A 24,672-nucleotide genomic window follows, 5' to 3' on the forward strand; every position below is an offset into this window, starting at 1 on the left:
CTTGAACCTTAATGGACCCCAATTTGAGGCTCATAGACACTCCTGTTTGCAGGAAGTGCAGAAATCGACCTAGTTGAAATTTTTTCGTGGGGCCTTCCTGGCCTCACCCACGCAACATATTTTTACCACATGTGGTGATAACGTTGTGCGGTCACCTCCTTCCTGGCTTTGACCAGGGTAGGTATGACCTCTTCCGGAATGCCTTTTCCCTTAGGATCCGGCGTTCAAACCGCCATGCCGTCAAACGCAGTCGCGGTAAGTCTTGGAACAGACAAGGTCCCTGCTGGAGCAGGTCCTTTCTTAAAGGCCGATGCCACGGTTCCTCTTGGAACAGACATGGTACTTGCTGAAAGCAAATCCCTTCTTAGCTCCCGAGGCCATTAGTCCTCTGTGAGCATCTCTTGAAGTTCCGGTTACCAAGTCCCTCTTGGCCAATCCGGAGCCACGAGTATAGTTCTTACTCCTCTATGTCTTATAATTCTCAATACCTTGGTTATGAGAAGCAGAGGAGGGAACACATACACCGACTGTTACACCCACGGTGTTACCAGGACGTCCACAGCTATCGCCTGAAGGTCTCGTGACCTGGCGCAATACCTGTCCCATTTTTTGTTCGGGCGGGACGCCATCATGTCCACCTTTGGTCTTTCCCAACGGTTCACAATCATGCGGAAAACTTCCCGATGAAGTTCCCACTCTCCCGGGTGGAGGTCGTGCCTGCTGAGGAAGTCTGCTTCCCAGTCGTCCACTCCCGGAATGAACACTGCTGACAGTGCTATCACATGATTTTCCGCCTAGCGAAAAATCCTTGCAGTTTTGCCACTGCCCTCCTGCTTCTTGTGCCGCCCTTTCTGTTTACGTGGGCGACTGCCGTGATGTTATCCCACTGGATCAATACCGGCTGACCTTGAAGCAGAGGTCTTGCTAAGCTTAGAGCATTATAAATTTGCTCTTAGCTCCAGTATATTTATGTGGAGAGAATTCTCCAGACTTGATCACACTCCTTGTGTGACTGCTCCCCAGCCTCTCAGGCTGGCCTCCGTGGTCACGAGCATCCAATCCTGAATGCCGAATCTGCGGCCCTCTAGAAGATGAGCACTCTGTAATCACCACAGGAGAGACACCCTTGTCCTTGGATATAGGGTTATCCGCTGATGCATCTGAAGATGCGATCCGGACCATTTGTCCAGCAGATCCCACTGAAGAGTTCTTGCGTGAAATCTGCCGAATGGAAGCGCTTCGTAATAAGCCACCATTTTTACCAGGACTCTTGTGCAATGATGCACTGACACTTTTCCTGGTTTTAGGAGGATCCCGATTAGCTCGGATAACTCCCTGGCTTTCTCCTCTGGGAGAAACACCTTTTCCTGGACTGTGTCCAGAATCATCCCTAGGACCAGCAGACGTGTCGTCGGAACAACTGCGGTTTTGGAATATTTAGAATCCACCCGTGCTGTCGTAGAACTACTTGAGATAGTGCTACTCCGACCTCCAACTGTTCTCTGGACCTTGTTCTTATCAGGAGGTCGTCCATTTTCTTTGAAGACGAATCCTCCTTTCGGTCATTACCTTGGTAAGGACCCGGGGTGCCTTGGACAATCCAACGGCATCGTCTTGAAACTGATAGTGACAGTTCTGTACCACGAACCTGAGGTACCCTTGGTGAGAAAAGGCAAATTTTGGGACATGGAGGTAAGCATCCCTGATGTCCCGGGACACCATATAGTCCCCTTGTTCTTTGCTATCACTGCTCTAAGTGACTCCATCTGGATTTGAACCCTTGTAAGTGTTCAAATTTTTCAGATTTAGAATAGGTCTCACCTAGCCTTCAGTACCACCATATAGTGTGGAGTAATACCCCTTTCCTTGTTGTCGGAGGGGTAATTTTATTATCACCTGCTGGGAATACAGCTTGTGAATTGTTTTCAATACTGCCTCCCTGTCGGAGGGAGACATTGGTACAGCAGACTACAGGAACCTGCGAGGGGGGAAACCTCTCGACATTCCAATCTGTACCCCTTGGATACTACTTGTAGGATCCAGGGGTCCTGTACGGTCCCAGCGTCATGCTGAGAACTTGGTAGAAGCGGTGGAGGGCTTCTGTTCCTGGGAATGGGCTGCCTGCTGCAGTCTTCTTCCCTTTCCTCTATCCCTGGGCAGATATGACTCTTATAGGGACGAAAGGACTGAGGCTGAAAAGACGGTGTCTTTTTCTGCAGAGATGTGACTTAGGGTAAAAAACGGTGGATTTTCCAGCAGTTGCCCTGGCCACCAGGTCCCATGGACCGACCCCAAATAACTCCTCCCCTTTATACGGCAATACATCTTTGTGCCGTTTGGAATCTGCATCACCTGACCACTGTCGTGTCCATAAACATCTTCTTGCAGATATGGACATCGCATTTACTCTTGATGCCAGAGTGCAAATATCCCTCTGCGCATCTCGCATATATAGAAATGCATCCTTTAAATGCTCTATAGTCAATAAAATACTGTCCCTGTCAAAGGTATCAATATTTTTAGTCAGGGAATCCGACCAAGCCACCTCAGCTCTGCACATCCAGGCTGAGGCGATCGCTGGTCGCAGTATAACACCAGCATGTGTGTGTATACTTTTTAAGATATTTTTCAGCCTCCTATCAGCTGGCTCCTTAAGTACGGCCCTATCCGTAGATGGTACCGCCACTTGTTCTGATAAGCGTGTGAGCGCCTTATCCACCCTGAGGGGTGTTTCCCACCGCGCCTTAACTTCTGGCGGGAAAGGGTATACCGCCAATAATTTTCTATCGGGGGAAACCCACGCATCATCACACACTTCATTTAATTTATCTGATTCAGGAAAAACTACAGGTAGTTTTTTCACCTCACACATAATACCCTTTTTTGTGGTACTTGGAGTATCAGAAATATGTAACACCTCCTTCATTGCCCTTAACGTGTGGCCCTAAAAGAAAATACGTTTGTTTCTTCACCGTCGACACTGAAATCAGTGTCCGTGTCTGGGTCTGCGTCGACCGACTGAGGTAAATGGGCATTTTACAGCCCCTGACGGTGTTTGAGACGCCTGGACAGATACTAATTTGTTCGCCGGCCCTCTCATGTCGTCAACCGGCTTGCAGCGTGTTGACATTGTCACGTAATTTCCATAAATAAGCCATCCATTCCGGTGTCGACTCCCTAGAGAGTGACATCACCATTACAGGCAATTTGCTCCGCCTCCTCACCAATATTTTCCTCATACATGTCGACACACACGTACCGACATACAGCACACACATAGGGAATGCTCTGATAGAGGACAGGACCCACTAGCCCTTTGGGGAGACAGAGGGAGAGTTTGCCAGCACACACCAAAACGCTATAATTATCCAGGGACAACCTTTATATAAGTGTTCCTCCCTTATAGCATTTTAATATATATACATATCGCCAAATCAGTGCCCCCCCTCTCTGTTTTAACCCTGTTTCTGTAGTGCAGTGCAGGGGAGAGCATGGGAGCCTTCCCACCAGCCTTTCTGTGAGGGAAAATGGCGCTGTGTGCTGAGGAGAATAGGCCCCGCCCCCTTTTCGGCGGGCTTCTTCTCCGGAGTTTTAGATATCTGGCAGGGGTTAAATACATCCATATAGCCTCAAGGGCTATATGTGATGTATTTTTCGCCATACAGGTATTATACATTGCTGCCCAGGGCGCCCCCCCCCAGCGCCCTGCACCCTCCGTGACCGCTGTGTGAAGTGTGCTGACAACAATGGCGCACAGCTGCAGTGCTGTGCGCTACCTGATGAAGACTGAGAGTCTTCTGCCGCCTGGTTCCGGACCTCTTCATCTTCAGCGTCTGCAAGGGGGGTCGGCGGCGCGGCTCCGGGACGAACCCCAGGGCGAGCCCTGTGTTCCGACTCCCTCTGGAGCTATGTCCAGTAGCCTAAGAATCCAATCCATCCTGCACGCAGGTGAGTTGAAAATCTCTCCCCTAAGTCCCTCGATGCAGTGAGCCTGTTGCCAGCAGGACTCACTGAAAATAAAGAACCTAAAAACTTTTTCTAAGTAACTCTTTAAGAGAGCCACCTAGATTGCACCCTTCTCGGCCGGGCACAAAAACCTAACTGAGGCTTGGAGGAGGGTCATAGGGGGAGGAGCCAGTACACACCATGTGATCCTAAAAAGCTTGCTTTTGTGCCCTGTCTCCTGCGGAGCCGCTATTCCCCATGGTCCTGACGGAGTCCCCAGCATCCACTAGGACGTTAGAGAAAAGAAGAGAATAAATGCATGAGTCTAAAGATGAGAAACAGGTGCTGTAAGACAAGCTTCCACAGTTTAACGGGCTTCTCTGAGGTAAAAATCACAACAAAGATTCCTTGGAGTGCACTACACAGGCCCCACATATTAAACCAGCGTGTTCCAGGTAGACTGGCATGCAGAACCTCTTACAGACCCATCATACTAAACCTGTGCATTCCATAGAAACTGGCACACAGAACCTCCCACAGATGCTTCCATATTAAACCTGTACATTCTCGGGAGACTAGCATGAAGATCCTCCCACAGACTCATAATATTAAACTTGTGCATTCCCGGAAGACTGGCATGCAGAACGTCTCACAGATGCATCCATAAAATGCTGCCTGGTTTCCCCTTATATTAATCTTGTCAGTGAAGGGACATCAGGACCTATTACAGTGGATCATAGCTGTGGTCAATGGTGGTAATGATCTAGTACTAGGTAATTCATCATGCCCTACGGGCGCACTTCACACCGTCATAAGGGGCTACGCCCCCCCCTTAACCCTTGCGGCTGCAATATTTGTATTATATGGAGTATTACCTCCAATTATAATTGTGTAAGTGGTTAAATATTGCACGGAAAAAGGTTGTGCAATGGTTAAGGGGTCGTAGCCCCTTGCAACGGCGTGAACAGCGCACGCAAGGCCTAATGAATCACCTAGTAGGTGCTGTGGTTGGGGGAGTGGAGGGTGCGGGGGAGACGTGGATGTGGGAGGGAGCCGGTGGTGGAGGGGCGGTTGCGGGTCTGGAGCCACCACAGGTGGGGGAGGAGCGGTTGTGGGGGTGCAGTGGTGCAGCGGGTGGGGGAGGGGCAGGTGTCCGGAGCCACTGTGGGTGGTGGAAGTGGGGGTGCCGCGGATGGGGCCCGGAGATGCTGCAAGTAGGGGAGGGGCGGGTAATGCTTCTCCTCCTGGAAGCAGCTAAGCTCCTTCCTCCCTTTGGCAGTGGCTCTCCCGGAGACTCGCACAGCAGCCAGTCACTATTGTTAGCGCCGGTGTCCCAGCGCGCCGCATTACAGGGAAGATGATGCACTCAAACTACAGCTCCCAGCAGGCCTTAGTGCTGGAATGCTTCGGCGCTAAGGGTTGCTGGGAGGTGTCGTTTATTTAGTGCGTCTACTTCCCTGTAATGCGGCGCATTGGGACACCGGCGCTAACAATAGTGTCTGGCTGGCAGAACTGACTGACTGGCTGAATCAATGTAAAAGATGAGAGTGCTGTGTAATGTCAGTGACACTGCACACACACTGCACTGCACAGCACTGTCACCTTTTACATTGATTCAGCGTCCAGACATTACCCTCCGTGATATCACCCTCTCTATCCGTTACATTAACCATCTCGGGGCTTCCAGGCTGGCAGCCCAGGTGCTGTGTTACGGAGTCAGGGCCTCTGGGGATCTGGGCGCGGCTGTGGCGTGGAGGCACTTCTGTGATATCACGCGCAGAGGAGGCTCCAGGGCTCAGAGAGTATGCGGCGCAGGGAGGTCTATGAAAGCCTTCCGCTGCGCTGCTTTCATACACATCTATGCCGGTGGCCGCAGCAGCTTTTGTTCCACCTGCGCCGCAGCTAGGGAGAGGGGATTGTTGATGCCGGAGGGGGCAGGTGGACTGGCAGCAGGACATAGGGGAGAAAAAAAAATCCTTTTACTGCAGCGTCCTATCTACAGCGCAGATACTTGCTGCACATGCAGTGGCATATCCTCCAGCTGGACCTTTTTGGCAGGTACAGTATCATTTTTTTATGGTCTGTACTGATTTTTGGCTCTCCAAACTTCCATTGAAAGTATAGGAAAAGGGGCGTGGCCACGCCACTTTACCCATGGTCACGCCCCCTTTTGAATTTGTAGCAATTTTTGTGTGTAAATTGTTGGAGGGTGTGTTGCTGCAGATGCAGTGGGCCTATTTTGGGGTGTGGGGCTGGAGCTGCAGCTCTATCAGCCCCATTGTTAATCCTGCTCTGGGAACACACAGCAGCGAAAGGGCAGAGCCTCCCATTGGATGTAACCTGTGTGGGAGGGCGTTTCTCGCCCAATCAGCTGTGGACTGGGTGTGATAGACCTGCTGCTAATCCAGTGAGAGCTCCTAGCCACGCCCAGCGTTAGACACACAGGCACAGATCTGGGCTATTATATAGGAGATATAAATAAGAAATAAAAGAAAGAAAGAGAAAGATCTAGCATAAATGTACTTCCTACAGAGAACTAAGCCATGGTCTGAGCATTTACCCTCCCACAAGCCAGCTCATGCTATTACATGGGACCCTCCTGCAGCAGTCTGATACCAGGCTCTGGTACCCTGTAGGACAGGGGACGGATTCTGTGTGTATGAGAAGGGACATCTACACATTAGGTGTACCTGGATTTATTACACATTACTCGTGTGTGTAAAGTACATTATCATCACCTTTGCTCTCACGGTTTGCTATATGGAAAGACAGCGCACCCTGCATACAACACGGAACTCCTCTCCAGCCTCTTATCTATTGTAATCATCTCTCTCTGCAACATTCAAATGGAAGCACAATGGTGCCCTACTGTGCGTGCAGCGAGCACCGCCCTTCCCCAGCTCTCCTATCCCGGCGCTGTAACTCGCTCTGCAAACTGCGGCACTTCCCATGGCAGGATTAAACTTGTTAAATGGCTCTCCTACATGTACTGCAATGCACAGCCCTGTCACTGGCCTCGACACTCCCAAGGAACCGAGGTGACGCCTCTATTTTGTGAAATCGTCCCCTTTCTCTTCCCCTAGACGGACACAGCCTGGCAATCAGGCTGCGGCTTCCCCCACGCTGCGGGGATACAGCATATCACGGCTCAGCTGCACTACTGCTCCGCTGTAGTGAAAAGAACATTAGAGAACTGAGCCTGCAACGTAATCGGTCCAGTGTTTATCTAGGGATCAGTCCCTAAGACATCTGGTAGGTAAAACCCTGGCGGTAGATGTTTGTATATATTGATGTGTGTGCGTGTTTCTGCCTGTATGGCGCAGTACTGCAGAATATTCCGGTGCTAGGTACACAACACATTATAGTAACGTCTCAGATCAGTGCCACCATCCCAGAGAACCGCGGTCAGAGAAAAAAACTGCAGGTCACTAGATAGTTGCAAGAGAATCTCAGGTCTTTAATGGGAAAAGGAAAATCTGAAGCGGTAACATATTAAAATAAAACTAATTGTTACAAGTAACGAGTCAGAGGTCAGAGGTCAAGCATATGCCGCTATTAATTACACGCCCAGCGGTTAATAATCAGATTTCACTTAACACCATTTTAGCAGCACAACATAAGATCAGACCGTACGATTCGAAGCAGCTCAGCGTCTGAAGACAAGTTCCGCAGTCCGGGCCCTTCATCAGGACTGATTTCTGAAGGTAATTAATGACGTTTGGTGAGTTCCCACCTATGCACATGAAAATATATCTAAAAACAGACCAAGGTCTGATGGGGATTTAAAAAAATAAACTGGTGGAGATAAAAGGAGTAACGCAGAGACTGGGATGAGGTCATCAGGCCGCTGCGCCAAACACGCTGTAAGGAATGAACATATAAATACATTATTTAGGCACGGTAATAGGGAATAATAAGGCATTAAGAATTAGGACCTGTGCCAGTCATATTGAACCAATGGTCCATTGTAAGAACCTAAGAAGGATCTGGCATATTGTATGGGGTCTTCTCTCAGCCCCATAAAGGCCACTGGAAGCGAGAAGTCTCCGTAAGGTGCTCGGTGAGGCCGCAGTGGTAGAAGGGTCCACGGGACTAAACCTTCATGGCTACTCTATGGGGTCACACAAATGCATTGGTTACAGTGATAACACTTGGCTGAGAAGATTTCGCTCTATCTCCTGTGTACGATTTTCACTGCCGATTAGTTCCCAGCAAATTTGGCACCAAGGTGAAGTTCTAGATCTCCTAAAATGTCTTTTTAAACCGGGTGGTTGTGGACGCACCGTGTGACAACTTCTGTCCCAGGCCGTGACTTGCGGTCATGCAGAATTTGTTGGACTCACTCTTCGGCGTGGTTTGTTTTGTGGCGTTTGCCACAGAATACTCTTTACGGTCCACGGCCTGCCGGGGATTTGGCTGCGGAGACTTCTTTCTTTCCACTGGCTACACTTAGAGAAAACAGAATGTGGCTGATTATATTATTAATAATAAAGATGTAAAAGCCATTGCTTAGAGTTCATTTAATGGTAGCTGATGGCAAACAGTGGGTCAGACGTACAATAAGACACCAGGTTATACAGTAATGTTAAATGCCCCAGTCCTGTCGCACAGACTTCCTCACTCGTATCTCCAACTGTCTCTCTGCTATCTCTGTTTGGATATCCCAGCGCCTTCTTAAACTTAACATGTCTAAGACTGAGCTGATCATCTTCCCTCCCTCCCGCAGAACCTCACCTCCTACAATCTCATTATCTATTGATGGCACTACTATCTCCTCTAGCCCTCAAGTGCGCTGTATTGGAGTAATCCTTGACTCCTCCCTCTCCTTCAAACCACACATTCAGCACCTCTCACAAACCTGCCGTTTTCATCTAAAAAATATTTCCAGGATCAGACCCTTTCTCACCCAGGATGCTACTAAGACCCTTATCCACTCACTGGTCATCTCCAGACTGGACTACTGTAATCTCCTCCTGACTGGCATTCCTGACAAATACCTCTCTTCACTCCAATCTATCCTCAGTGCTACTGCCCGGCTCATTTTCCTCACCAAACGCACTACGTCCACTTCTCCTCTCTTACTAGACCTTCACTGGCTCCCCTTCCCTTTCAGAATCCATTTCAAGCTTCTCACACTCACTTACAAAGCCCTCACCCACTCCTCTCCCATCCACATCTCTGACCTTATCTCCCTTTACAATCCCACCCGTCCTCTTCGCTCTGCTAATGCACGCCGTCTCTCCTGCCTACGGATTACTTCCTCCCACTCCTACCTCCAAGATTTTTCACGCGCTGCACCACTTCTTTGGAATTCCCTACTTCTCCCCCTCAGACTCTCCACCTCTCTACAAAACATCAAACGGGCTCTCAAGACCCACTTCTTCACCAAACCCAGACAAATCTCATCCTAACCCTCTGTTCCACGCTCTCTATGTCCCCATCTGTGTTACCCCCGTCTGTCTACCCCTCCCCTTTAGAATGTAAGCTCTCACGAGCAGGGCCCTCTTCCCTCATGTGCTTATCCTTTGTCTTACTTTAATGATCTTCAACTGCACCAAATCCAGCAGTCTTCTGCCACCTGATACATATTCCAGTGTCATCTGCTGATGTAGCTATGTTTATTTACCCTGTACTTGTCCTATACTGTCATCAACTGTAAGTTGCTGTTTTCCTGTTTGATTATTTGTTTATGTAGTCTGTAATTGGGCGCTGCAGAACCCTTGTGGCGCCATATAAAAGGATGATAATAATAATAATAATAATAATAATAATAATAATAATATCACAAGGCACAACTGTCCATTATTATGTCATTGTTTATCTGTTTCCGCATCCTCCTTTCCTGACGGCTGTTTCCTAATTCCAGTGGCACTTTATGCTAATGAGGGGAAGAGACAGATTCTGTAAACATAAGCAATATAGGAATAAAGGTGACTAATGCTATTTGTGTTTTAAGCAGAGGACTGAAAATTATCATTTTTAAACATAAGACGCATCTTTTGGAGATTATGAAACAGATTAAAGGGTGATTTATAATTCTCAGTGATATTGGCAGGCAGTGGCGTTGTAGAATACTTCCTTTTGTAATTAAGTAATAACTAGCCAGCAGAAAATTGTGGCTGCTTATCACGGACTATTCACTTGTCCTTTAATTTAGACAACAGCATATTGGATTCTTAAATCAGTGATTTCCAAACTCAGACCTCCAGGTTTAAGGATATCCATGGATGAGCATAGATGGTTAAACCAAATTGAGGTTTTAATTAAGTCAGCTGTGGCCAAGCGTGGTTTTCCTTAAAACCTGGACGTTTAGGGTGCTTTGAGGACCTCTGCCTTAAGCAAAGCATTGTGTTTTAACCTACATTTTAGTATGCTCGTACCTGGTCTACATTAAGAGGGGGATTCAATTGCCGGCAGTAAGTTAAAAAAAAACTCTGTGGCGTGTTTTGCTATTAAATTAGAAGCTGAAAAATAGGATTTTAATTACTTACTGGTAAATCCTTTTCTTGTAATCCATAAGGGATATTGGGGAGACTTAGTACGATGGGGTATAGACAGGGTCCAAGGGAGCCGGTGCACTTTAAATTTCTTCAACTGGGTGTGCTGGCTCCTCCCCTCTATGCCCCCTCCCACAGGCATTTATAGGTAAAACAGTGCCCGAAGGAGAAATGACATATATGAGAGAAGGCACATAACAAAGAGTGGTGAGATTTACACACCAGCACACCACTGACAGAAAATGACCAGCAACGGCTGGCAACAAAACAGCAACAGCTGAACAGGTAACCATATAAAGAGAACCTGCAGAAAAGGCAACGCACAGAGGCGGGCGCCCGATATCCCTTATGAACTACGAGAAAAGGATTTACCGGTAGGTAATTAAAATCCTATTTTCTCTAGCATCCATAAGGGATATTGGGGAGACTTAGTACGATGGGGACGTCCCAAAGCTTCCAGAACGGACGGGAATATGCGGAAACGTCTGCAGCACTACCTGCCCAAACTGGGAATCCTCATTGGCCAGGGTATCAAACCTATAAAACTTTACAAAAAAGTGTTCTTCCCCGACCAGGTAGCAGCTCGTCATAGCTGCAAGGTCGAGACACCACGGGCAGCCGCCCAGGAAGACCCCACCGATCTTGTAGAGTGGGCCTTCAGAGACTGTGGAATAGGTAAGGCTGCAGGCACATAGGCCTGTTGGATAGTATGTCGAAGCCAATGAGCAATGGACTGCTTCCAAGCAGAGCAACCCTTTTTCTGCGCATCATATAGCACGAACAAGGAATCCATCTTTCTGAACCGAGCTGTCCTCTTGACATATATCTTCAAGGCTCGCACTGCATCCAATGCCTCCGTAGGAGCAGAAGAGCCAGGACTTGATGGAACCACAACAGGTTGATTCAAGTGGAAGGCAGAGACGACCTTCGGCAAGAACTGCTGCAGAGTCCTGAGCTCCGCTCTGTTCTCATAAAAGACCAAATAGGGGCTTTTACACGATAATTCTGAGACACGTCTAGCAGAATCCAGGGCCAGTAACATCACAGTCTTCCACGTGAGGTACTTGTCTTCCACGACCATCAGAGGTTCAAACCAGGAGGACTGTAGAAATTCCAACAGAACATTCAAATCCCAGGGTGCCGTGGGCGGCACAAAGGGAGGTTGTATGTAAAGTACCCCTTGCAAGAAGGTCTGAACTTCCGGCAATAGTGCCAATTTCTTCAGGAAGAAAATTGAGAGCGCTGAAATCTGGACCTTAATGGAACCCAGACGTAAGCCCTTATCCAGCCCAGCCTGCAGGAAACGTCCCAAGTGGAACTCCGCAGGCGGATACGTGCGTTCCTCGCACCAAGAGACATATCTTCTCCAGATATGATGACAGTGTTTTGACGTCACAGGTTTCTTGGCCTGAACCATGGTAGCAATAACCTTTTTGGAAAGGCATTTGTGAGCTAGGATGTTCCGCTTAACCTCCATGTCGTCAAACGAAGCCACCGTAAGTCCAGGTAGACAAACGGTCCTCGTTGAAGATCTCTTCTCAGTGGCAGAGGCCAAGGGTCTTTGACGGACATGTCCAGAAGAGTCGCGTACCAAGCCCTCCGAGGCCAATCTGGAGCAATCAGAATTGCCTGGACTCTTTGATTCCTGATTCGCTTGAGCACCCTTGGGAGCAATGGAATCGGAGGAAAAAGGTAGACCAGCCAGTAAGGCCACGGCGATGTCAGGGCAGCTACTGCCCTTGCCTGAGGGTCCCTGGTTCATGAGCAATACCAACGAAGCTTCTTGTTGAGTCGAGAAGCCATCATATCTATTCGTGGGCAACCCCACCGGTCGATGATCTGCTGAAACACTTGATGGTGAAGCCCCCACTCTTCCGGGTGGAGATCGTGACGACTCAGGAAGTCCGCTTCCCAGTTGTCCACTCCCGGAATGAAGATTGCGGACACTGTTCTTGCATTTCTTTCGCCCAGAGGAGTATCTTTGACACCACTCGCATGCAGGCCCTGCTTTTTGTCCCTCCGTGGCGATTGATGAACGCCACTGCTGTGGAGTTGTCCAACTGTACCTAGATCGCGTGATCCCTGAGTGGAGGAGAGGCCTGAAGCACAGCATTGTAGATCGCCCCAAGGTCCAGAATGTTGATCGGAAGGAGGGCTTCGTGGGCTGACCACCTGCCCTGGAACTGAGCCCCCTGGGTGACAACTCCCCATCCTCTCAGACTCGCATCCGTCGTAAGGAGGATCCAATCCTGAATCCCGAAACCCCAGCCTTCCAGTAGGTTGGAGGACTGCAGCCACCACAGGAGAGAAATCCTGGCCTGAGGTGACAGCCGAATTATCCGGTGCATCTGAAGATGTGATCCGGACCACTTGCTCAGGAAATCCAATTGAAAAGTCCTGGCATGGAATCTTCCATACTGGATCTTCTCGTACGAGGCAACTATTTTCCCAACAATCTTATACAAAGATGGATGGATACCCGAGGAGGCCGGAGAACCATACGGACCATCTCCTGAAGTGTTCTCGCCTTGTCCTCTGGGAGGAACACTTTTGGGCCACAGTATCCAGCAACATTCCCAGGAACAGGAGCCACTGAGTGGGCTCCAGGTGGGACTTCTGTAAATTGAGGTGTGTGACAGAAGCTGGATAGTGCGGTCTATATGGAGCAATAAATGCTCCCTGGATCTTGCTTTGACCAGTAGATCGTCCAGATAAGGGACAACATTGACCCCCTGGCCCCGAAGTTGAATCATCTACGCCATCACCTTCGTGAACACCCTCGGAGCTGTGGACAGGCCGAAGGGTAGTGCCTGGAACTGGTAGTGATCATTCAGCAGGGCAAACCTCAAGTAAGCCTGATGAGGTGGCCAAATCCGGATATGGAGATAGGCGTCTTTGATATCTAGGGACACCATGATTTCCCGTTCTTCCAGGCCCGCAATCACTGCTCGCAAGGATTCCATATTGAACTTGAAAACCTTTAGGTAAGGGTTTAAGGATTTTAGATTCAAAATGGACCTTACTGAACCATCCGGTTTCGGTACCACGAACAGGTTGGAGTAGTAACCTGTCCCTGTTGTTGCAGCGGCACTGGATGACTTGGGATTGTACCAAGTTTAGGATGGCTTGTTATAGACTAACACACGTATACTCCAAAGCTGGCAAGGTTGATTTGAAAAATCGTTTGGCAGGAGCACTGTCGAACTCTAGCTCGTAACCATGAGAAATGAGATCCTTGACCCAGGTATCCTGGCAGGAACTTTCCCAGATGCGGCTGAAGTGACGCAGCCGAGCTCCCACCTCGAGATCCCCTCGGGGTTGGTGGGCACCGTCTTGCTGAGGCCTTAGTGCAAAAGCAGTACCGATGCTCTCCTGAGAACTTGCGACCGCTGGTTTTCTCGCCTTCCCTCTGGTGCCTCTAGCCATGTTGGAGGCACCTCTGGCACCATATCTAAATCTGTTAGACCGAAAGGACTGGGTAGACGGTCCCGGGTAGGAACACCTAGCCGGCGGGGCACCAGAGGGGAGAAACGTGGATTTCCCCGAAGTAACTTTAGAAATCCACGTATCCAATTCTACCCCTGAAGAGCCATTCCCCCCAAAAGGGAAGAGCCTCGACACTGCGCTTGGATTCTGCGTCCGCTATCCATTGACGCAACCACAAAGCCCTGCGCGCTGACACTGCCATAGCAGTGGTCCTAGCATTAATATTGCCTATCTCCTTGAGTGCCCTGAATGTGCTTCAGGAGAGTCACTGTAGTGACCAGGGGCATATCCCCCGAGAGGCCTTCCTAAATCTGAGTAGCCCAGGTATGAATGGCATGAGACATCCAGAAACCAGCTATGACCGGTCTTTGAGACATACCCGCTGCTGTGTAGATAGACTTCAGTGTAATCTATATCTTCCTATCCCCCTTCATGGTGAAGGATCCCGGGGCCGGCAGCACCGCCTTCTTGGATAGGCGCGAGACTGTAACGCCAACAGCCGGGGATTCTTCCCAGAATTTTCGTCCTTCAGAAGCAAATGGGCAAGTGTGTAAAAACTAGAGATGAGTGGGTTCGATTTTACTCGGGGCTCGAAATGGCATCTTATTGGATCACGGATGTCACGCGTTTAGGATAGCCAATAAGCAAAACCCGAAATACCCGAGTAAATCTTAGTAAAACCGAACCCGCTCATCTCTAGTAAAAACCGTTTTGACACTTGGTATTTTTTATCTGGATTTTTCCAAGCTAACTTAAATAGGTCAGCTAACTCTGCAAAATCAGGGAAAGTGACATTGGGCTTGTTCTGTGTGAAGAAAAATGACTGCTGTGACGCAGTGTCCTCTAGAGGGAGCTTTAACACGTCCTGTATAGCCAAAATGAGGGGTTCAATACCCTGTGTAGAAGGGGAATCCCCAGTAATAGGTTCCAACTCCTACCCCCTCCTCCAGTATTACCTCATCTGAAAGCAAAGCAGGCAATCCATGTTTTTGTGGTCCTGAATTAGAGAGGCTGGTCAGCCCCTGCAGCCAGGTCTGCAACAGCCTGCTGCAGTTGTTGAGTTTTTTGAGCATTAGCAGTGAGCTGAGATGACATATCAGGCACGATGGTTTTAATGGCACCTAGCCAGGAAGGCTCTTGATCATCTCAACCCCCCCCCCTCCCCCCCCAGTCCCCTCACTGAGCTGTGAGGACTGACTACATTGGTCAGATGATAATGAACCAGACGTAGGAGGAGAGAATCTGGTGTGACATACACTGCATAATTGGTGTTTTGCCATGTTTACAGTAACACTTACATACACACACACACACACACACACACACACACACACACAGACACACGTAATATGATAGCAAGCCTGCCTTACTGTATGTGAGAGGGAGATAGAGAGAAGGGAACAGCACACCCCCAAGCTAAACAGCCCCAGTGAGGCTGCAAGCTGATATATCACAATGTACTGTAACACCAGTATTTTGTCCTTTTCAGGACACAGATTAGTGTACAATAGCGGCTCTCCCCCTTTGCTACTCCACTGTACCAGTTTTCCAGCGTTATCTGAGTGTCTGGAGGAGCTGTGTGTGCCTGCTGCTGCAGCTGTAAGGAGAGGAAGGCGCCAAAATGCTGCTGGTCCCGCTGAGGAAGCTACGCCCCTTGTAATGGCGACGGAATTTCTGTAGTTTTTATACTGGCAAAAGTCTCCCCATGGTAGAAAACATCACACAAGTGCTAGTTTTACCCACTGGGGGGCTGTAGTGGGTCCCCCCCCCAGGAGAGTCCCGTACGCCGCCCCTGCGTCCTGCCGCACCATGAACCGGGGGACCCCCCCTAGCGGGGCCCCTGGTCCGTACTCACCACTGATGTAATCCTCAGGCTAATGTTAGGGGTGTGTGGCGTGCTGCGATTGTGACCGTCAAGGCGCAGTGCCCCGCTGTACAACAACCTCTCGGTGGTCCTGCAGCACGGAAGCGGCACTGACGCCTCGCAAGGCCGGTGGCCGGTGACCCCCCCCCCCCCAACTCCCACGGTGCAGATATGCTGTTGCCCAGTCAGCATATCGAAAACAACAAGGATTGAAAAAGAAACTGAAGAAAACTCTCTGGAGCTGCAGAGTGTGCATCCTCTCCTGAGGGCCCTGTTTTCTAAACTGCCAGTGGGTGGGGGTATAGAGGGGAGTAGCCAGCACACCCAGTGGAAGAAATTTAAAGTGCACTGGCACCTTTGGACCCCGTCTATACCCCATCGTATTAAATCTCCCCAATATCCCTTATGGATGCTATAGAAATATATATTCTCTCTCAGACCTCCAGAGCAAGGCACCGCCCCTGAGGACTAATTCAACAATTTGAAGTTTCCAATTAGCTTGGTCTGTAAATTAATCCCCGTCCGAATTGTGGTCTTCTCCTGCAGAGTCGGGATCCAGTTCTCTGCAGAAGCAGTGGCGAGTACAACGGATGTGAGTGAGTGTGTGCAAGTATTTGTGTGTGTGACACCCCCATGTAGTGTCACTCCCCCACCCCACCCCCCACCAGAGGAAGCAGCTGGGAGAACTACATCTCCCAGCAGCCTTTGAGTCTTCAAGCAGCCCCCTCCCCACTGGGAAGATGGAGGGGAGACCACCATCCATCCTTTTCGCACTACATAGTGCGATTTAGATGCTCGGCCACGCCTACAGATTCTCGGACATTGGGAGTGTTTACGGTTATGATGCTTAGTAATCTACAGGAGACATTACCACCAAAAGATCTAGACCCCCGAGACACTTACCGTGCTGCAAACCTTAAGATTCACAGTCCTCTTCACCACAGATCCGTTACATAGAGAGAGACTCTTCTTCTTACCAACCTAACAAGAAACAACACAGTATGTTAGTAAGGAACAGAATAAGAATAGTTTGAAGTCTTAGGTTACATGTCCACCTCCTTGCGGTATATTTAGCGTAACAGACATCGATGGGAAAGCTCGGATCTTTGCGCCATGCTGTTCTCTCGCTGCACTACAAATACATCTCACTGAAAATGCTCTTCTGAAACCTTGTGCAGGTAGTTCTATTAGACTGCTATATATATATATATATATATATATATATATATATATATATATGTGTGTGTGTGTGTGTGTGTACCAGGGAAGCTATCAGCGCCACAGATGCAGTATTTCAAATATCAGCACTAGTACTGGAACCAAACAATAAAATGACTAAAAAGAACTGCTTAGTGGGCACTCCCTATAGTTTATTAGGACTTGATGAAGTCCACACAGGACGAAACGCGTTGGATGCTGCCTTGATCTAACCTCAAATACTAAGTTAAGATATTCTACTCCTCTTTTTTTGAAATGTTGTCGTTTTTATTCCTGTTTTATGTCCTACTTTTTATGGGTTTTTTTGGAGTCTTTTACGAGTTTTCTATGCGTTGTATCTATCTACTTGTGCATGTATTTTTACTGTATTAATCCCACCTTTTTAATACTTGGATTTGTTTTAGTGCTTCATAATAAATGTTTTCCATTTTTTACTAAACTGCCTAGTTTTCTAAATTGTCTGGCACCAGCGGTTGCCTTTACTACCTCATTCTACGTCTCTCTCTCTCTATATTATAATATATATATATATATATATATATATATATATATATATATATATATATATATATAACAATTAGGGGGCCCAAACACAGATTCTGTGACCCTACTTGGATCGTGACAAAAAGGTGGCAGCGATTTTCTATCATCTCTCAAGTCGTATTATTATTATCCCTTCATGTTACATTGTAACTGTGTACAATCAGCAATTACGGACTGCAGCATCTATTCTACACCAACCTAATAATGTATTTGTGCTCCCCCAGGAATTACGCGTTACAGCGCGACATTTACAGCCCAGTAAAAAGAACATTTAAGATGTCTTTTGGATATACACTTTATTTAAAAGAAATATTAAATTGCCCCATAATCTGCAAATAACAGTTAAAACAAGGAGTTTATGGGACAATAAAACAACATGAGACACTAAATGGAATCTCAACTAGATTGTAATAGTCCAGCGTCTTTTAATGTTACGGGGAGGGAGCATAGTATCTCTGTAAATCTCTGATAGATTAGTAACTATAGATTATACTTCATAGAGGATACATTATTCTCTAGGGGGCGGGACCTGCTTCCTCTCTACCGGTTTTGTGGGAGTAGACGGTTTGCTGCTGCAGCTGTCGGTCTCGGAGGTTCCGTTGCTACTGTCTAGACTTGTCCGATCCTCCGCCGTGTGTAACGTTGCGGTCTGCTCCCCGAGAAGGCCATTCACGTTGTCTTCTACATTCTCGTCATTGTCCGGGCTGTTCTTCCAGGTCTTCATCATCTCCAGCACATTGGTGGGCCTCTGTACAGTGTTGGTTTCCCCCTAGGATGTGACGATAGGTTACACTGAAACAGGGCTACTTACTGTAGAACCATGAAACTGGCTCCACTAAAAACGTGCCCGGAAGACTAGTACCGAGTGCTGCAAAATATATTTACAACTTAAAAACACAAACAGGTCAAAGTTTTAGAGTTAGGAGAAAATCCCACTAAAGGGGTGAAATTTGCACCTGGACTGACCGTGTTGTGATGTACGCAGGGCAAATTCACCGTTTTGTGTGGGTAATAAGAACCACTTGGCCCATTTAGTCTACCCTAAACACACGTACGCGCACACACTTACTAGGGTAAATTTTCGTTGGGAGCCAATTAACCTATCAGTTTATTTTTAGATTGTGTGAGGAAACCGGAGTACCCAAAGGAAACCCACTCAAGCACAGGGAGAATATACAAACGCCACACCGATTGGGCGGTGGTGGGTATCGATCCAAGACCTCAGTGCTGTAAGGCAGTAATGCTAACCATTACACCATCTGTGCTTTCCAAGAAAAGGGGAACTCTAGCAGATATTTAAGAAGGAGTGAGACATTTTTGTCTTCAAGGTAAATAAAAAATATTGATTTATGGAACAGAGTTCTGAGACTCGACACAAGAAAAACATACAGGCTCAACCGGAAGAGGAAGGACGGTGGAAACATTGGATTCATTGGGGAACCAGACTGCCATAACCTACACTGAAAAAATACCACCACCTATGCCGCTGGAAAAACCTAAAGGGTATTGGAAAAGGTATGTGTTATATTGTATAGACAGCTACAATTTCTACATTCATCATGACAATATCAATACGGTTGTAATGTTACCTCATAACCCTAGCTCTAATCCTAATAGTCCTGGAAATCTTGACTTTATGACAAGGTAAACATTTCCGATGTCAACATTTTGTCAATGTCAACATTAATGTCGGTATTTTAACTATGTTGATATATACATGTCAACCTTCTGCTGTGAGCAATGCGAATATGAACAGTGACGTCTGACGCAGTGACTGCATACCTTGAAAAAGACTTGAAAGCAAAGATATCTGAAGCTTGAAGGAGCTCACAAGACCCCATGTCAGGGGCTGCCTGGGGGGCAGACTCAAGCAAGCGGCCCAGTTTTTCCTCAGGGAATCTGCAGTCATGTGGCCCTGGAACACCTAAACTGCACTGGCCCGGGGGGCAGATGGCACCCTACCCCCCTGCCCCTGCCCATGTCCAGTTCTACCTGTAAGAAGCTGAGGAAACGCAGTGCTGGAAACATGCGACACTTCATCTTCCCCCCAGAAGACATCACACCAGGGAGACACTAAGGGAAAACCCATGCTAGACTACCATCTTCCATCTGATATGGGGCCCTTTGGGCGATTATCATGACTCCGTTTTGAAGTTTCACTTTCACTTTTATTTGTATGTTGACTGTTGTTTGCTCTGTGGAGCTTATTCTGTGCATAATAAATTATTTTTTTAGAACTTTGAAGTCACCTGTATCTACTAATTACTTAGCAGTACGTCCAACAGGATTATACTATGGCCCTCATTCCGAGTTGTTCGCTCGCTAGCTGCTTTTAGCAGCATTGCACACGCTAGGCCGCTGCCCTCTGGGAGTGAATCTTAGCTTAGCAGAATTGCGAACGAAAGATTAGCAGAACTGCTACTAAATAATTCCTTGCAGTTTCTGAGTAGCTCCAGACCTACTCACAGTCTGCGATCACCTCAGTCCGTTTAGTTCCTGGTTTGATGTCACAAACACGCCCTGCGTTCGGCCAGCCACTCCCCCGTTTCTCCAGCCACTCCTGCGTTTTTCCCTGACACGCCTGCGTTTTTTAGCACACTCCCGGAAAACGCTCAGTTACCACCCAGAAACGCCCCTTTCCTGTCAATCACTCACCAATCAGCAGTGCGACTGAAAAGCGCCGCATGAACACCAGCAAAACTGCTAAGTTTTTAGTTAAATAACTAAGCGCATGCGCACTGCGTATCATGCGCATGCGTATTTAGCAGCAAAATGCAGCATAGCGAAAAAACGGCAACGAGCGAACAACTCAGAATGACCACCCATATTTGCTCTTATTTCTCTGAGAGAGAAGTATATTAACATTTGTCTTTATTTTATGCCCCCATCTCCATTAGAGCCCAGGGCTTCATACATTTCCTGCAGAGGTTGTGTGAAAGATGGAGTCCAGAGGGTAAATTTACCAAGATGGGAGTTCTATTTAAGATGGGATGTTGCCTATAGCAACCAATCAGATTCTACTTCTCATTTATCTAGCACCTTCTAGGAGATAATACCTGGAATCTGATTGGTTGCTATGAGCAACATCCCATCTTAAATAGAACTCCCATCTTAGTAAATTTACCCACAGGTTTGTCTCTGCAGGACCCCGGTGCGAGTACTTTGTGCTGCCTCTACCACCCATCCAAGAGGTTTAAACAGAGTGGCAGAAGACTTTGTCAGAGAAAGGGCTATAGGATCCAGTCACACAGCAATGCTGGCCAGTGGTCAGTGGGTTGTGCCAGTGTGGGAAGAGAACACATGGAAGTTTTGCGTGGACTGTGCACAGATGAATATTTACTCAGTAGACAAACCAGCTGCCTAAAGTGGCCGTCATTTACACCACAAATCATTTTGATTGGTAGAGGTGTACCATACAAAAGGGTAAATGTCACATAAAAATACACCCTCCTGTCACTTTAGTAGCACCCCCTTCATAATTCATGATGAGAGCGACTGTTATTATTACATGTAACATACCCTTTATATCATCATTATAATATGTCTGTATTCCGCCAGTGGAAAGGGCCACTGGAGCGCCTGCTGTGTGCTTCGTAAGGAGCGTCCTGACTCCGCCCACTGGTTGGTGCCCGTGTCTGCTCCTCCCCAAGCGCCAATCCTGTCCACAGTATATCCCTGGAAGCATGTGCCCCAAATCCTAAGAAACTCTCCAGCAACTTACACTGTCCCGCACGCGGGATCCAACGGTATATCAATAACACAGACACCGCACAGGTCTCACCTCTGGCCTATAATTGGCACAGGCAACTTTAACAGTGAGCGCATATAACGTAATTAGAGGGAAACATACCGTGATCCAGGGATCGTCTAGTAGCTCGTTAGCAGTAATACGGTCAGCGGGATCCACTCTCAGAAGTTTCTGAAGAACATCTTTGGCTACAGAAAAAAGAAATAACAAAAATTATATATATATATATATATATATATATATATATATATATTTTTTTTTTTTTTTTTTTATTATTATTTTTTTTAAACATGACAAAAGACAGACTATGGGGCGGATTCAGGGATAAACACAATTAGCTATAATTGTGTGCAGGAACTGTATTTGCATGTATACTGTATACACTGTACCCCTCTCCGCGGACAGACCACCCGTCTATGGGGGTCATTCCGAGTTGATCGCTCGCTAGCTGTTTTTAGCAGCCGTGCAAACACTAAGCCGCCGCCCTCTGGGAATGTATTTTAGCTTAGCAGAAGTGCGAGCGAAAGGATCGCAGTGCGGCTACACAAAAAATTGTGCAGTTTCAGAATAGCTCCAGACCTACTCCTAGCTTGCGATCACTTCAGACTGTTCATTTCCCGATTTGACGTCACAAACACACCCTGCGTTTGGCCAGCCACGCCTGCGTTTTCCTGGGCACGCCTGCGTTTTTTCGAGCAGTCCCTGAAAACGGTCAGTTGACACCCAGAAACGCCCTCTTCCTTTCAATCACTCTGTGGCCAGCAGTGCAACGGAAAAGCTTCGCCAGACCGTGTGTAAAAGTACATTGGCCGTTGTGAAAGTACGTTGCGCGTGCGTACTGCACCGCATACGCATAAGTAGTTTTTTTTGCATCATCGCTGCGTAGCGAACATTTTTAGCTAGCGATCAATGGAATGACCCCCCATATCCGTTATGACTAGTATCAGCCTTGGTGTAAGACATTTGTACATGCAGTTCCGCATAGCCCGTAATTCTGTCCAGATACCCTGGCTACACTTTGATGACGTCCAACCTTCCCATATCCACCCAGGAACACCTCTACACCCACAAAAGGCGTTGTGACCGAGCTACATACGACAAAGCCGCAGCAGAGCGAAAACATGCAAGATACATCTGAGAAACGTCCGTGCACGGAAAACAGACTATTCCCACATTGCAGATTAAAATAATAATAATAATAATAATAAACTGTGTAGCGTTTAGGAGTCTTATACATATATCTGTGACTAACACAAGTTCAGGGCTCACATCAGATCACCTTTAACAATGGTTTGGTTTCCCTTTCATAGGACACCCCGAGAGGGGAGGAAAGGAACAGCCGGTAATGGAAGTGATGGTTTTCAATAAATAGCAGTGTGCAACTGTTCCTCAACAAACACGAATGCATTAAAAGTCCTGTGAGCGTGAAGCGAGGCCTGAACGCATTAAGCCCATGCCATGTCCCCACTATGATACTGGGCAATAAAATGAGTTACGCTGTTCCCCATTGTAAAGACACAGGACTAATGTAACCAATCAATACCAAACCCTTTTCTAAGTAAGCTTCCTTGCAAGCAGAACAATGGCGTGTCATGCCGCGGTGTTTCGGCTGGTAAAAGGCCTTTTATTTTGCTGTCCCTGGAGCGCAGTCCGGTGCTAGGACTCTAAACTACTATTAAAAGCCCTTTTCAGCGACACACGCTGATTCTAGCCTTAAACTCAACATAAACAAGTGCTGGTCAGCCTGTGCGGGCACTTACCAGCGTCGCTGACTGCGTCCCACACCGGATCACTGAACTTTAACTTCCCTCGCTTTATGTGCTGGAAAAGTTTTTCTTCAGAGCTCCCCATAAAAGGCGGATTTCCGGATAACCTTAAGACAAACAGATACAGAGCGGTGTACAGTAAGGGAGGGGCAGAGCGGTGTACAGTAAGGGAGGGGCAGAGCGGTGTACAGTAAGGGAGGGGCAGAGCGACGCACAGTAAGGGAGGGGCAGAGCGACGCACAGTAAGGGAGGGGCAGAGCGACGCACAGTAAGGGAGGGGCAGAGCGACGCACAGTAAGGAGGGCAGAGCGGTGTACAGTAAGGGAGGGGCAGAGCGACGCACAGTAAGGGAGGGGCAGAGCGACGCACAGTAAGGGAGTGGCAGGGCGACGCACAGTAAGGGAGGGACAGGGCGACGCACAGTAAGGGAGGGACAGGGCGACGCACAGTAAGGGAGGGACAGGGCGACGCACAGTAAGGGAGGGACAGGGCGACGCACAGTAAGAGAGGGACAGGGCGACGCACAGTAAGGGAGGGACAGGGCGACGCACAGTAAGAGAGGGACAGGGCGACGCACAGTAAGAGAGGGACAGGGCGACGCACAGTAAGGGAGAAACAGGGCGATGTACAGTAAGTGAAATACTGCAATGTACAGTAAGGGAAATGCAGTGCGATTTAAGGGGGGTGCAGTGTGATGTAAGGAAAGTACAGTGTGATGTACAGTAAGGGAGGTACAGTGTGATGTAAGGGAATTACAGTGCAATGTACAGTAAGGGAGGTACAGTGTAATGTAAGGGAGGTACAGTGTAATGTAAGGGAGGTACAGTGTGATGTAGGGAATTACAGTGCAATGTACAGTAAGGGAGGTACAGTGTGATGTAAGGGAATTACAGTGCAATGTACAGTAAGGGAGGTACAGTGTGATGTAAGGGAAACACAGTGTGATGTAAGGGAAGTACAGTGTGATGTACAGTAAGGGAGGTACAGTGTGATGTAAGGGAGGTACAGTGTGATGTAAGGGAAGTACAGTGTGATGTAAGGGAAGTACAGTGTGATGTAAGGGAATTACCGTGCAATGTACAGTAAGGGAGGTACAGTGTGATGTAAGGGAAATACAGTGTGATGTAAGGGGGGTGCAGTGTGATGTAAGGGGAGTACAGTGTGATGTACAGTAAGGGAGGTACAGTGTGATGTAAGGGAAGTACAGTGTGATGTACAGTAAGGGAGGTACAGTGTGATGTAAGGGAAGTACAGTGTGATGTAAGGGAAGTACAGTGCGATGTACAGTAAGGGAGGTACAGTGTGATGTACAGTAAGGGAAGTACAGTGTGATGTAAGGGAAGTACAGCGTGATGTAAGGGAAGTACAGCGTGATGTAAGGGAAGTACAGCGTGATGTAAGGGAAGTACAGCGTGATGTAAGGGAAGTACAGCGTGATGTAAGGGAAGTACAGCGTGATGTAAGGGAAGTACAGCGTGATGTAAGGGAAGTACAGTGTGATGTAAGGGAAGTACAGTGTGATGTAAGGGAAATACAGTGTGATGTAAGGGAAGTACAGTGATGTACAGTAAGGGAAGTACAGTGTGATGTAAGGGAAGTACAGTG

The 24,672-nt window shown here is 47.9% G+C and overlaps 1 protein-coding gene across 7 annotated transcripts in view; it reads right to left on the reverse strand.

Moving 5' to 3' along the window:
• Positions 1 to 7,380: 7,380 nt before the first annotated feature.
• The window catches only part of STK33 (serine/threonine kinase 33), a 127,582-nt gene continuing 110,290 nt past the window's right edge, over positions 7,381 to 24,672 (reverse strand). For 5 of the 7 annotated variants that reach the window (XM_063944041.1, XM_063944042.1, XM_063944039.1 and 2 more), the window contains 5 exons: positions 23,062 to 23,174; positions 21,404 to 21,489; positions 18,083 to 18,322; positions 16,696 to 16,773; positions 7,381 to 8,388 (listed from right to left, as the gene is read on the reverse strand). In XM_063944041.1, the coding sequence (XP_063800111.1) occupies positions 8,191 to 8,388; positions 16,696 to 16,773; positions 18,083 to 18,322; positions 21,404 to 21,489; positions 23,062 to 23,174 (715 nt within the window). In that variant the 3' untranslated portion in view covers positions 7,381 to 8,190. Of the gene's footprint in view, positions 8,394 to 16,695; positions 16,774 to 18,082; positions 18,323 to 21,403; positions 21,490 to 23,061; positions 23,175 to 24,672 lie in introns of all 7 variants that reach the window. The other 2 variants (XM_063944045.1, XM_063944044.1) reach the window with 2 other exon arrangements.

The sequence above is a fragment of the Pseudophryne corroboree genome, chromosome 11, assembly GCF_028390025.1.
Source record: "Pseudophryne corroboree isolate aPseCor3 chromosome 11, aPseCor3.hap2, whole genome shotgun sequence".
NCBI classification, from domain to species: Eukaryota; Metazoa; Chordata; class Amphibia; order Anura; family Myobatrachidae; genus Pseudophryne; species Pseudophryne corroboree.